Genomic DNA, 14560 nt, shown 5'->3' with positions numbered 1-14560 from the left:
GTGGTATGAAACTGGAGCACCCGGAGAAAGCCCACATGGTCACATGGAAACTCCACACAGACAGCACCCAAAGTCAGGATCAAACCCAGGTCTCTGATGCTGTGAGGCAGCAACTCTACCGCTGCGCCACCGTGCCGCTATCTGTTCCCCTCGTGATCGTTTACAACAGTGGTTGCAAGGGAGGGGCAACGGGGTTGAAGTGTGGACTAGCAGACTGAGTAGAGGGGAAGAGCGGCCTTTCCTTGACGCCCCCCAGCCTCTGTAGGTACTGACGAGGGGACGTGCGGGAAGTCTCAGTGTGTCTATCCCTCAATGATGTCCCCTGTGCTTCCAGAACCCAGACAGCAGTGGCCCTGACATCTCGGAGTACCGGCTAGAATGGGGAGAGACGGAGGACTCGATGGAGCTCGTCTTCAGTGGCATGGAGACATCCTTTGAGATCCACAACCTGGCCCCAGCCACCCAGTACTGCTGCCGGCTGCAGGTACAGCCACTGACATGTCCACTCTCACAATGTTTAGATGTCATTTGAACTGAGGACGGGTCTGTCGCTACTAGTAACACTGGGGTATATTACTAGTAGGTGCGGGTCTGTCGCTGTATAACACTCGGGTACAGTACTGGTGGGTAGGGGTCTGTCGCTGTATAACACTGGGGTACAGTACTGGTGGGGACGGGTCTGTCACTGTATAACACTGGGGTACAGTACTGGTGGGGACGGGTCTGTCACTGTATAACACTGGGGTACAGTACTGGTGGGGACGGGTCTGTCACTGTATAACACTGGGGTACAGTACCAGTGGGGATGGGTCTGTCACTGTATAACACTGGGGTGCAGTACCAGTGGGGACGGGTCTGTCACTGTATAACACTGGGGTACAGTACTGGTGGGTATAGGTCTGTCACTGTATAACACTGGGGTACAGTACTGGTGGGGACGGGTCTGTCACTGTATAACACTGGAGTACAGTACCGGTGGGGATGGGTCTGTCACTGTATAACACTGGGGTACAGTACCGGTGGGGATGGGTCTGTCACTGTATAATACTGGGGTACAGGCTGTAAAGGGACACAATATCGCTGTGCGGAGTGAGTGAAGAGCGGGCACTCCCACGGTTTGTTGAATGTAGTCAGAGTGGGCATCAGCTGGGAACAACGACCTGTGTGTACTCTGGGCAGATTGGTGAATGAATCTCCATTAGCTGTAACACGCACAGTGCTGAAGGGTGCAGCAAGCAGCGTACAATAACAAATGCCTGTTAATGAGGTTTGGAGGCAGGTTGTTATCACCTGCTTCATTAATTGGCCTTGCTGTTTGTGTGCCACATTCAGGCTTGGGAGTTGCCCCCCCCCACCCCCCCTCCACTCTCTTCCCCCCCCCCCCCCCCTCCACTCTCTCCCCCCCCTCCCCCTCCACTCTCTCCCCCACCCCCCCTCCACTCTCTCCCCCCCCCCCCTCCACTCTCTCCCCCCCCCCTCCACTCTCTCCCCCCCCCCCCTCCACTCTCTCCCACCCCCCCCTCCACTCTCTCCCCCCCCCTCCCCCTCCACTCTCTCCCCCACCCCCCCTCCACTCTCTCCCCCCCCCCCCTCCACTCTCTCCCCCCCCCCCCTCCACTCTCTCCCCCTTTCTCTCTCCTATCTCCCGCTCGCTCTCTTTTCTCCTTCCTGGTTCCGTCACTCTTGCCTTTATTTCTCTTCCCTTTGTTGAACCTCTGCCTTTCCTGTATCTCACATTTCTCTCTCTCTCTCCTTCTCTCATTCTCCCTTTCTCTCAAGATGTTTCCCACCCCCTCTCTCTCTCTCCCTCCCCCTTTCTCTCTATTTCCTCCCTACACCCTGTCTCTCCCTCTCCCCATTGTCTTTCTTTTTATTTGTTCCCCACACTCCCACCCTCCGCCCCTCTCTCTCTCTCCCTCTCCCTCCCTCCCCTTTCCTTATTTCCTCCTGACACTCCCTGTCTCCCTCTCTCTCCCCATCTCACCATTCCTCCTTTTCCTGTTTCCCATACTCCCCCTCTTTCTCTCTCCTCTTCTCTCCCACTCCTGTTCTCTCTCTATCTCTCTCCTCTCTCCATTCCTACTGTTCTCTTTATCTCTTCCCCACACACTCCCTCTCTCTTTTTCTCTCTCTTGCTCTCTGCCTCTTTCTCTCTTCCTCTCTTCATTCATCCTTTCTCTCTCTTCTCCCACTCCCACTCTCTCTCATTCAGAGTGTGGCTGATTTTGGGGGATTGTGATCTCGTTTGGATATAAAGGGGACGGAGGGATACAGACCCTGTGCATCAGATGTGCACTTTAAATTGACATCGTGTTCAGCACAGACATTGTGGGCCGAAGGGCCTGTTCCTGTTCTGTACTGTTCTATGTTCTACTTGTACCACCACGGCATAGGAGGCAACTTGCCCAATGCAGGCAAAAGAGATTAGTTTAAATAAAGGTACACATTGGTCAGAATGGACAAGGTGGGCCGAAGGGCCTGTTTGTGCTGTAGGACTCTATGACTGATGAACATAGAAACATAGTAAATAGGTGCAGGAGGAGGTCATTTGGCCCTTCGAGCCAGCACCGCCATTCATTGTGATCATGGCTGATCATCCACAATCAGTAACCTGTACCCAACTTCTCCCCATATCCCTTGATTCCACTAGCCCCCAGAGCTCTATCTAACTCTCTCTTAAATTCATCCAGTGATTTGGCCTCCACTGCCCTCTGTGGCAGAGAATTCCACAACTTCACAACTCTCTGGGTGAAAAAGTTCCTTCTCACCTCAGTTTTAAATGGCCTCCCCTTTATTCTAAGACTGTGGCCCCTGGTTCTGGACTTGCCCAACATTGGGAACAGTTTTCCTGCATCCAGCTTGTCCAGTCCTTTTATAATTTTATACGTCTCTACAAGATCCCCTCTCATCCTTCTAAACTCCAGTGAATGCAAGCCTAGTCTTTTCAATCTCTCCTCGTATGACAGAGAACATAGAATATAAAACTGTACAGCTTTGGCCCACAATGTCTGTGCCAAACATGACGCCAGGTTAAAACTAGGCACCCAGGCACCCAGCACTATAAAAAAAAACTCGCCCCACATATCTCCTTCAAGTTTTGCCCCTCTCACCTTAAAGATACTCCCTCTGGTCCTTAACGTTTCCACCCTGGATAAGGATTCTGATTGATTAGCATGTGTTCCCACAGCAGAAGGCTTCTGCTGGGTCTGGCACAAGTCATGTTGCTGGAAGGCTCTGGTAGATGAAGGAGATAGCACATTAAATGTGAAAAGTGGAGAGGTAATTTTGGATAAGCGAACTTGGATGGCTGCGTAGATCACAGGCGAGACCTTGAATGATATTTTGTTTGGTGTCTGATCATCACAGCCTCCAGCTGTGTGCATTTACCATCCATCAAAATACAATCAAACCGCTCTCTATAATTATGCTCACATATCACCGCTGTCTTATATTCACTTATAATTCTTTCATCAATATTTATAAAACTGCAGCTTTAGACTTGGGAGATACAGCGCGGAACCAGGCCCTTCAGCCCACCCACACCCCGACCGGTGTTCACCCCGTACACAACACACTTTCCTCCACTCTAGCGACAATGTACTATTTTATCCAAGCCAATTAACCCACAAGCCCGCACGTCTTTGGGGATGTGGCAGGAAACCGGAGCACCTGGAGGAAACCCGCGTGGTCACGGGGAGAACGTGCAAAGTCCAGAATGTACAGACAACAACCGAGGTCAGGATTGAACCCGGGTCTCTGGCGTTGTGAGTCAGCAGCTCTACCGCTGCGTCACTGTGCCGCCCAAAGCTGAAACTCCAATTGGAGAGGAAGTGATTCATGAGGTCCTTAATGAACTTAATGTCCGCACCATCCTTTAGCCCCAAGCGCCAAAGCAGCAGAGAAAGTGAATTAGCCCAGAGAGACAAGACCGTCTTGAGAAACTAAACGAGCTGCCTTGGCTCCCCCCATTCACATGCCCACCCCCCCCCCCCCCCCCAATTTATTGAAACATTGAAGCCAGAAACTTATTGAAACCTACTGGAGGGTATTAGTTATAAGGAGTCATCAGCATGGGCAGGTTGGGCTGAAGGGCCTGTTTCTGTGCCTTGTGACTCTATGGCTCTAACTGGATTACCTTGTGAGCCCCTCTCATAATATTTAAGCAGGGCCAGCAAGCTGGGATGTAGGTGTCTCGGGGTGAATCCAGCAGGGCTGTCGATGAGACATTGGATAGGATTTTCTAAATCTCCATGTAAAGTACAGAAGTTGGGATGTCATGATACAGTTACATGTGACATTGGCATGGCCACATTTAGAGTACTGTGTTCAGTTCTGGGCACCATGTCATAGGGAAGATGTTTTCAAGCTGGAAAGGGTGCAGAGAAGATTTACAAGGATGTTGCCAGGACTTGAGGGCCTGAGGTATTGGGAGAAGCTGGTTAGGACTTTATTCCTTGTAGCGTAGGAGGATGAGGAGTGATTTTAAAGAGGTGTACAAAATCATGAGAGGAATAGATAGGGTAGAGACTCTTGCCCAGAGTAGAAGAATCGAGAACCATAGGTTTAAGGTGAGGGGGAAAAGAGTGGTGGGTGTATGGAATGAGCTGCTGGAAGAGGTTGTTGGGGCAGGTACCAGTGCAACATTTCAGAAACATTCAGACAGGTATATGGATAGGATAGGTTTAGTGCGATATAGGCCAAACGCAGGCAGGTGGGACTAGTGTAGATGGGGCGTGATGGTTGGTGTGGGCAAGTTGGGCTGAAGGGCTTGTTTCCACGCTGTGTGACTCAATGGAGTTTCAAGCTATTCTTTTGTTCTTCCATATTAGAGTTCAATAATTACTTTATTGTCACATGTATCCAGACACACTAAAATGAATTGTTCTGCATACAATAGACAATAGACAATAGACAATAGGTGCAGGAGTAGGCCATTCAGCCCTTCGAGCCAGCACCGCCATTCAATGCGATCATGGCTGATCACTCTCAATCAGTACCCCGTTCCTGCCTTCTCCCCATACCCCCTCACTCCGCTATCCTTAAAAGCTCTATCCAGCTCTCTCTTGAAAGCATCCAACGAACTGGCCTCCACTGCCTTCTGAGGCAGAGAATTCCACACCTTCACCACTCTCTGACTGAAAAAGTTCTTCCTCATCTCCGTTCTAAATGGCCTACCCCTTATTCTTAAACTGTGGCCCCTTGTTCTGGACTCCCCCAACATTGGGAACATGTTTCCTGCCTCTAATGTGTCCAATCCCCTAATTATCTTATATGTTTCAATAAGATCCCCCCTCATCCTTCTAAATTCCAGTGTATACAAGCCCAATCGCTCCAGCCTTTCAACATACGTCAGTCCCGCCATTCCGGGAATTAACCTAGTGAACCTACGCTGCACGCCCTCCATAGCAAGAATATCCTTCCTCAAATTTGGAGACCAAAACTGCACATAGTACTCCAGGTGCGGTCTCACCAGGGCCCGGTACAACTGTAGAAGGACCTCTTTGCTCCTATACTCAACTCCTCTTGTTATGAAGGCCAACATTCCATTGGCTTTCTTCACTGCCTGCTGTACCTGCATGCTTCCTTTCATTGACTGATGCACTAGGACACCCAGATCTCGTTGAACTCCCCCTCCTCCTAACTTGACACCATTCAGATAATAATCTGCCTTTCTATTCTTACTTCCAAAGTGAATAACCTCACACTTATCTACATTAAACTGCATCTGCCATGTATCTGCCCACTCACACAACCTGTCCAAGTCACCCTGCAGCCTTATTGCATCTTCCTCACAATTCACACTACCCCCCAGCTTAGTATCATCTGCAAATTTGCTAATGGTACTTTTAATCCCTTCGTCTAAGTCATTAATGTATATTGTAAATAGCTGGGGTCCCAGCACCGAACCTTGCGGTACCCCACTGGTCACTGCCTGCCATTCCGAAAGGGCCCCATTTATCCCCACTCTTTGCTTTCTGTCTGTCAACCAATTTTCTATCCATGTCAGTACCCTACCCCCAATACCATGTGCCCTAATTTTGCCCACTAATCTCCTATGTGGGACCTTGTCGAAGGCTTTCTGAAAGTCGAGGTACACCACATCCACTGACTCTCCCCTGTCAATTTTCCTAGTTACATCCTCAAAAAATTCCAGTAGATTTGTCAAGCATGATTTCCTCTTCGTAAATCCATGCTGACTCGGAATGATCCCGTTACTGCTATCCAAATGCTCAGCAATTTCGTCTTTTATAATTGACTCCAGCATCTTCCCCACCACTGATGTCAGACTAACTGGTCTATAATTACCCGTTTTCTCTCTCCCTCCTTTCTTAAAAAGAGGGATAACATTTGCTATCCTCCAATCCACAGGAACTGATCCTGAATCAATAGAACATTGAAAAATGATCTCCAATGCTTCCACTATTTCTAGAGCCACCTCCTTAAGTACCCTGGGATGCAGACCATCAGGCCCTGGGGATTTATCAGCCTTCAGTCCCATCAGTCTACCCAAAACCATTTTCTGCCTAATGTGGATTTCCTTCAGTTCCTCCATCACCCTAGGTTCTCCGGCCCCTAGAACATTTGGGAGATTGTGTGTATCTTCCTCAGTGAAGACAGATCCAAAGTAACGGTTTAACTCGTCTGCCATTTCTTTGTTCCCCATAATAAATTCCCCTGTTTCTGTCTTCAAGGGACCCACATTTGCCTTGACTATTTTTTTTCCTCTTCACGTACCTAAAAAAACTTTTGCTATCCTCCTTTATATTATTGGTTAGTTTACCCTCGTATCTCATCTTTTCTCCCCGTATTGCCTTTTTAGTTAACTTTTGTTGCTCTTTAAAAGAGTCCCATACCTCTGTCTTCCCACTCTTCTTTGCTATGTTATACTTCCTCTCCTTAATTTTTATGCTGTCCCTGACTTCCCTTGTCAGCCACAGGTGTCTCTTACTCCCCTTAGAGTCTTTCCACCTCTTTGGAATAAATTGATCCTGCAACCTCTGCATTATTCCCAGGAATACCTGCCATTGCTGTTTTACCGTCTTCCCTGCTAGGGCCTCCTTCCAGTCAATTTTGGCCAGCTCCTGCCTCATGCCTCTGTAATCCCCTTTGCATACTGTAATACTGACACTTCCGATTTTCCCTTCTGCCTTTCCATTTGCAGAGTAAAACTTATCATGTTGTGATCACTGCCTCCTAATGGCTCTTTTACCTCTAGTCCCCTTATCAGATCAGGATCATTACACAACACTAAATCCAGAATTGCCTTCTCCCTGGTAGGCTCCAGTACAAGCTGTTCTAAGAATCCATCTCGAAGGCACTCTACAAACTCTCTTTCCTGGGGTCCATTTCCAACCTGATTTTCCCAGTCTACCTGCATGTTGAAATCTCCCATAACCACCGTAGCATTACATTTTTGACACGCCAATTTTATCTCCTGATTCAACTTGCACCCTATGTCGAGGCTACTGTTTGGAGGCCTATAGATAACTCCCATTAGGGTCTTTTTACCCTTACAATTTCTCATTTCTATCCATACTGATTCAACATCTCCTGATTCTAGGGAAGGGAATGCAAGGGAATGAATATCATTCCTTACCATCAGAGCAACCCCACCCCCTCTGCCCACCTGTCTGTCTTTTCTATACGTTGTGTACCCCTGAATATTCAGTTCCCAGCCCTGGTCCTCTTGTAGCCATGTCTCAGTGATCCCTACAACATCATACTTGCCCATGACTAACTGAGCCTCAAGCTCATCCACTTTATTTTTTATACTACGCGCATTTAAGTACAACACTTTAACTTCTGTATTCACCTCCCCTCTCACATCGTTCACAATCCAGTAAAGACTTACAGAATGCAGGAGTAACGGAGTGGGTCAGGCAGCATCTCTGGAGAAAAATAGGTGAAGACCCTTCTACAGCCTGAGAGTCAGGGGAGAGGGAAACTAGAGGAATGAAAGGCTACAAAGAACAAATGAGTGAAAGGTATGAAAAGAACAAATCAAAGCCAGCACCCATGATCAAGGGAAGATGGAGCCCACAATGGTCCATTGTATCTCTAAACTAAATTAAACTAAACTAGATCACTGCTACTCCACGTTCCTGCCTGACCTTCTCCAGATGTTCCGACCTGAAACGCCACCTGTGCATGTTCTCCGGAGATGCTGACTGGCCCGCAGAGTCTCTGTGCCACGGTTGTTGGGCATTTGGTGATGGGCTGACGTGTGTTTTATCTGTCTGCTTTAGGCCACTAACCAGGTGGGCAGCGGAGCCTACAGCAGCCTGGTCACCTGCAGCACGCCCGCCTCCGTTCCTGCCGCGGTCACCAACGTGTACGTCCTGGAGGAGCAGCATCTGGAGCCCGGCCTGACCTCCACCGGCCTGGCCCTCAAGTGGGACGAGCCTCCCAGCAACGGCTCCGACATCCTCTCCTACAACATCGATCTCGGGGACAGCCAGCTCACCGTGGACAACGTCACGGCCTACGTCATACGCCACCTCCTGCCAGACACCTCCTACAGGTAAACCCATCCCCCAGTCCACAGGACATACATACACTTATACTTCTGAAGCAGGGTCCCGACCCGAAACATCACCCATCCGTGCTCTCCAGAGATGATGAAGGCTCCAGGGTCCCGATCCGAAACATTACCAATCCGTTAGTTTAGTTTAGAAATACAGCGATAGAAATAATAGGCCCATTGGCCCACCGAGTCCACGCCGACCAGCGATCCCCGCACACTAGCACTATCCTACAGATTAGGAACAATTTACAATCTTAGCAAACCAATTAGACTACAAACCTACCCGCCCTTGGAGTGTGGGAGAAAACCTGAGCACCCGGAGAAAACCCACGCGGTCACGGGGAGAACGTACAAACTCCCTACAGACAGCACCCACAGTCAGGATTGAACCCTGGTCTCTGGTACTGTCAGGCAGCAGCTCTACCACTGCGCCACCGTGCCGCACAAAGTTGAGATGTTAAAGTTAAGGAAGAATTGTATCCTCAGTATGTTTTATTGAAGTTATTTTAAACTCCATTGAGGTAAGACAACAGATGCCATAATTATGCAAAGCGTTATTTCCTAGTTCCATCAGTAAATAAAATTGTCTTCAAGGTTGTGGCCTGAGGGGATAATCACACATTAATGTAACACAAACAGCAACATCAGACTGCCTTAAATATGTCACAAATTTAAATTCAACATTTTTTTAAACTACAGCGTTAATTCAAGAAAATGCAGCAACAATGACTTTGTTTTGTCACCACAGGATCGTTAGAGTATTTTACATCCACAGCAAGTCAAACATGAGTAGACACAAGGAACTGCAGATGCTGCTTTCCTTAAAATGACTCCAGGTTCTGGAATAATTTAGCAGGTCAGGCAACATATCTGGTGAGACCCTCTAATGAAGGGTCCTGACCTGAAATGTCACCAATCCATGTTCTCCAGAGATACTGCCTGACCTGTCGAGTGACTTTTTTTTTCACCGATCACTTGCCAGGCTTTGTCCTGCCCCCACCTCTCCTCCAGCTTTCTCCCCTCTACCACAATCAATCTGAAGATGGGTCCCAACTTGAAACGTCACCTATCCATGTTCACCAGAGGTGCAGCCTGACCAGCTGAGTTACTCCAGCAATTTGTGTCCTTTTGTGTATTAACCAGCATCTGTAGTTCCTTGTTTCTATGTTTCAGATCGGGACCCTTCTTCAGACTGATTGTAGTAGGGGTTATCCCTTAATGTTTAGTTTCATTTACTATATTGTCATGTGAACCGAGGTACAGTGAAAAGCTTTTGTTGAGTGCTATCCAGTCAGTGAAAAGACATGATTACAATCAAGCCGTCCACAGCATACAGACACATGATAAAGGGAATAACGTTAAGTGCAAGATAAAGTCCGGTAAAATCTGATTAAAGATAGGTAGATGGGAGGTCAGAACCACCCTCGTTGGTGATAGGATGGTTCAGTTGCCTGATAACAGCTGAGAATGTGTGTTTGTATGTGTGTGCATCTGTCTGCCTGTGTGTGTGTGTGTGTCTGTGTGTGTGTGATCTGCGTGTGTGTCTGTGTGACATGTGTGTGCATATGCATGTGTGTGCGAGTTTGCTGCATCGAATGCAACAGTGTGCATCTTACAATTAACCGAGCCACCTGTCACCACAAGGTGAAGCGGTTCACAGATTGAATAAACATTGAGAGTTGAGGCCAAGTTATCTCTGGTGTATCCAAGCATAGAGTCTGGTGTCAGGCAGCCCCAGCAGAGGGGCACCATGGATTCATGTAAAGGAGACCATTCAGCCCATCGCCTCTGCACCAGCTCTCCAGCTAATCCTCTATATACACCTGGACCTTTTTCTTCCAATTGTTTGGTGGCGTCACAGAGGCGCAGCAGGTAGAGCTGCTGCCTCACAATGCCAGAGGCCCGGGTTCGATCCTGACCTCGGGTGTTGACTGTGCTGAGTTTGTACGTTATCCCTGTGACCGTGTGGAGTTCTGTGCAAGAAAACCAGAGTCCAAACCAACCATCGATCATGTTCACTCTAGTTCTATGTTATCCCGCTTTCTCATCCACTCCCTACACACTAGGGGCAATTTACAGAGGGCCAATTAACCTACAAACCTGCAAATCGTTGGGATGTGGGAGGAATCCAGAGCACCCGGAGGAAGCCTACGCGGTCACAGGGAGAACGTACAAACTCCGTACAGACAGCACACATAGTCTGGATCGAACCCTGGTCTCTGGCGCTGTGAGGCAGCAGCTTTACCGTTGCGCCACTGTGCCACCCTTTAACCAATTAACCTATCAACCCGCATGTCTTTGGGATGCGGGATGTATAAATGTAATGTAATGTAAAAAATTACCTTACCTTGCTGTAAAAATGTAATATAAAAACACTTAAGACTGTTAAGAATGGAATGAACTGTAAAGAAAGTAATAACAGTAGAAACAAAGAACTGCAGATGCTGGTTTATACCAAAGAAAGACACAAAGTGCTGGAGTAACTCAGGCAGCATCTCTGGAGAAAAATGATGGGTGATGTTTCGGGTCGGGTCTCTTCTTCAGACTGAAAGATGGGAGTGGAGGTGGGGGGTGAAGAGAAAAGGCCAGGACAAATCAGGGCCGGTCACAAATGACCTCAGGCAAGGCGGTGCCTGGTCGGTCCATTGTTGGCTAGGGAGGGTGTGATCTCAAGAGAAGCAATCGTCCTTGCATCCCCTCTCTCCACGTCCCTCCCCTGCCCTCGTCGTCCTGCTAGTTTAACTGTTTGTATCCCTTCATTATCACCCACAGCCAACAATGGACCTTTGTGGGCTCCATCGGTGACGGTGGTCATCGGTGACGGCTCTGATTTGTTCTGAACCTTTTCATGCCTCTAGTTTCCCTCTCTCCTGATTCCCAGCCTGAAGAAGGGTCCCGACCCGAAACGTCACCTGTTCCTTTTCTCCAGGTGACGCTGAGTTACTCCAGCACTTTGTGTCTATCGCCGGAGAGCGATGGAACTGGTGGAACGATGCTGGTGGAGGGTGGGTGGGTGGGAGGTGGGAGTGCAGTGGAGGGGAGTGTGAGGTGGTGTGAGCATCTTCCTCGTTCCTGTGTAGGATCAGGATCCAGGCGGTGAATGGGATGGGGGCCGGACCCTACAGCCCGGTGGTGAAGACCGCCACTCAGCCGCTGCCCCCCGAGCCCCCCCGCCTCGAGTGCACCGCCTCAGGACCACAGAGCTTGCGGCTGCGGTGGGGAGAGGCTGCAGGGACCAAGGTCACTCTGACCACCGACTCAGACACTCTCTACACCCTGCAGATGGCCGAGCCCAACGGCAGGTGAGTGACCCCCCGGGGAGAGGGGCAAGGGGGGTGGGTACATCACCCCCATCCCCTCGACCCCCACACCAGCCCCTCACTCTGCCCCCCCCCTCACTCCAATCACCCATCACCCCCCCCCCAATCACTCGACCACTACCACTCCTCATTCCCAACCCCACCAGCTCTTCACCCCCTTCCCTTCCCTATCCCCTCACACACCCCCAAACCCAGTACCCTCACACCCAGCACCCCCTCACCCCCACCATCCTCACACCCAGCACCCCCTCACCCCCACCATCCTCACACCCAGCACCCCCTCACCCCCACCATCCTCACACCACCCCACCTAACCACTCCCCTCACAACGTCCCCCTCTCTTCCCTCCCACCCTCCCCTCTTAACTCCTACCCGCCCACTAGCCCCTCATTCCCCTCACCCTCACCCCCCCATACCCACCAATCCCACCTCCACCCCCCACTCCCCTCACCCCCTCAATCCCCACCCACATCTCCACTGCCCCTTCAGCCCCACTCTCCTCATTCCCCCCCCATTATCCACACCCCCCAATTACCCTCACCCCCCATCCCTACCACCGACCCCCCCCAATAATCCCTCACTCCCCTCAACCACCCCGTCACTCCCACCATCTCCCCATTTTCCTCCAGCACCCACTAGCAACCCCTCCCCCACGACAATCACCCCCACCCCCTCCCTCCCCACCCTCTCCCTCCCCACCCCCTCCCTCCCCACCCTCTCCCTCCCCACCCCCTCATCACCCTCCCACCCCCTCCCTCCCCACCCCCTCATCACCCTCCCACCCCCTCCCTCCCCACCCCCTCATCACCCTCCCACCCCCGCCCCACAGCTGCCTTGCAGCAGTGCACTTGGCCGCAGGTTAACGGGGGTTTTGTGCTGCTGCTCTGTTCCTGCAGGTTTGTCCCGGTCTACAGGGGGCCCAGCCACACCTACAAGGTGCAGCGGCTGAGGGAGTCCAGCTGCTACAGTTTCTGCATCCAGGCGCTGAGCGAGGCTGGCGAGGGGGCGTTCTCCGAGGTTTACCTCTTCAACACCACCAAGTCTCTGCCCCCCGCCGTCAAAGGTCAGTCTCTGGGGCGGGCTGTGCAGTCCATGGCCACACACGGCAGTGGAGGCCAAGCCCATGGGAGAGTCTAAGACCAGAGGGCACGGCCTCAGAATAAAAGGACGTAACTTTACACAGGAGAAGAGGGGGGATTTCTTTAGCCAGGGGGTGGTCAATCTGTGGAATTGATTGCCACAGACGGCGGTGGAGGCCAAGTCAATGGGTATTTCCAAAAATGGAGATTGACAGGTTTTTGATTAGTAAGAACGTGAAAGGTTACGGGAAGAAGGCGGGAGAATGGGGTTGAGAGGGAAAGATAGATCAGCCAGGATTGAATGGTAGGGCAGACCCGATGGGCCGAATGGCCTAATTCTGCTCCTATATCTTATGATCTTCTGGAAAGCCTGGTGGGGAGAGCCAAGAAGGGTTAACGGAGGAGTGGACAGGCAGAGACCTGCGGTCCCATGAAGGGTTAACGGAGGAGTGGACAGGCAGAGACATGCGGGGCCATGAAGGGTTAACGGAGGAGTGGACAGGCAGAGACGTGCGGGGCCATGAAGGGTTAACGGAGGAGTGGGACAGGCTGAGACGTGCGGGGCCATGAAGGGTTAACGGAGGAGTGGGACAGGCAGAGACGTGCGGGGCCATGAAGGGTTAACGGAGGAGTGGACAGGCAGAGACCTGCGGGGCCATGAAGGGTTAACGGAGGAGTGGATAGGCAGAGGCGTGCGGGGCCATGAAGGGTTAACGGAGGAGTGGGACAGGCTGAGGCGTGCGGGGCCATGAAGGGTTAACGGAGGAGTGGGACAGGCTGAGACGTGCGGGGCCATGAAGGGTTAACGGAGGAGTGGGACAGGCTGAGACATGCGGGGCCATGAAGGGTTAACGAAGGAGTGGATAGGCAGAGACCTGCGGGGCCATGAAGGGTTAACGGAGGAGTGGACAGGCTGAGACCTGCGGGGCCATGAAGGGTTAACGGAGGCGTGGGACAGGCAGAGACGTGCGGGGCCATGAAGGGGTGTGAGAGGACAGGGGCTGCACAGCCTAGATGTCCATAACAGTCTCGTTTACTGTAGTTTGTTATTGTCACGTGTACCGAGTTGTCAAACGAGAGACAGAACAGGAATATAACAAAGCCGTGCACAGTGCACAGATGCAGGATAAAGGGTACAACATTTAGTGAAAGATATAACATTGAAGTCCGATAAAGTCCGAGTGCGTTATGGATAAGGATGATAATGTTGTAATCTAATGATTGATGTTTTTCAACCTGCCAGGCAGTTTTGATCTTTCCAGTACTTTGTAACTGTGATTATTGGAGTAAAATCTCCTTGTTAAGGAAAAAATGAATGGGAGAGAGGGGGAGAGGGAGTGGCCGGGGTGAGACTGGTCCCTGGTTATGCTGGTGGCCTTGCCGAGGCAGCGTGAAGTGTAAATGTCTGTGCTGTGGGCGGGTTCTGGGATGGGGGAGGAAACCGGAGCACCCGGAGGAAACCCACGCGGTCACTGGGAGGATGTACAAACTCCTGGGTCTCTGGCATTGTGAGGCAGTGGCTCCACCTGCTGCACCGCACCTGATAGGCTTACGTGGACGGAGGGTCCCGGGTGGAGACCACTCGAGCTCCGCGGGCATGGAGGGTGGCATCCCACCGCCTGACCGCCATCCTCTGC

At 51.0% G+C, this 14560-nt stretch overlaps 1 protein-coding gene across 1 annotated transcript in view; it reads left to right on the top strand.

Moving 5' to 3' along the window:
* Positions 1-14560, top strand: part of fndc3ba (fibronectin type III domain containing 3Ba) — a 65530-nt gene that overhangs the window by 33130 nt on the left and 17840 nt on the right. Inside the window, exons 16-19 of the mRNA XM_078410555.1 lie at positions 335-484; positions 8247-8521; positions 11605-11826; positions 12741-12907. Of these exons, the coding sequence (XP_078266681.1) occupies positions 335-484; positions 8247-8521; positions 11605-11826; positions 12741-12907 (814 nt within the window). The remainder of the gene's footprint in view (positions 1-334; positions 485-8246; positions 8522-11604; positions 11827-12740; positions 12908-14560) is intronic.

This window comes from Rhinoraja longicauda, chromosome 13 (assembly GCF_053455715.1).
Source record: "Rhinoraja longicauda isolate Sanriku21f chromosome 13, sRhiLon1.1, whole genome shotgun sequence".
Lineage (NCBI taxonomy): Eukaryota > Metazoa > Chordata > Chondrichthyes > Rajiformes > Arhynchobatidae > Rhinoraja > Rhinoraja longicauda.
The sequence above is the reverse complement of the archived record's forward strand: the minus strand, read 5'-3'. Positions and strand labels throughout refer to the sequence as shown.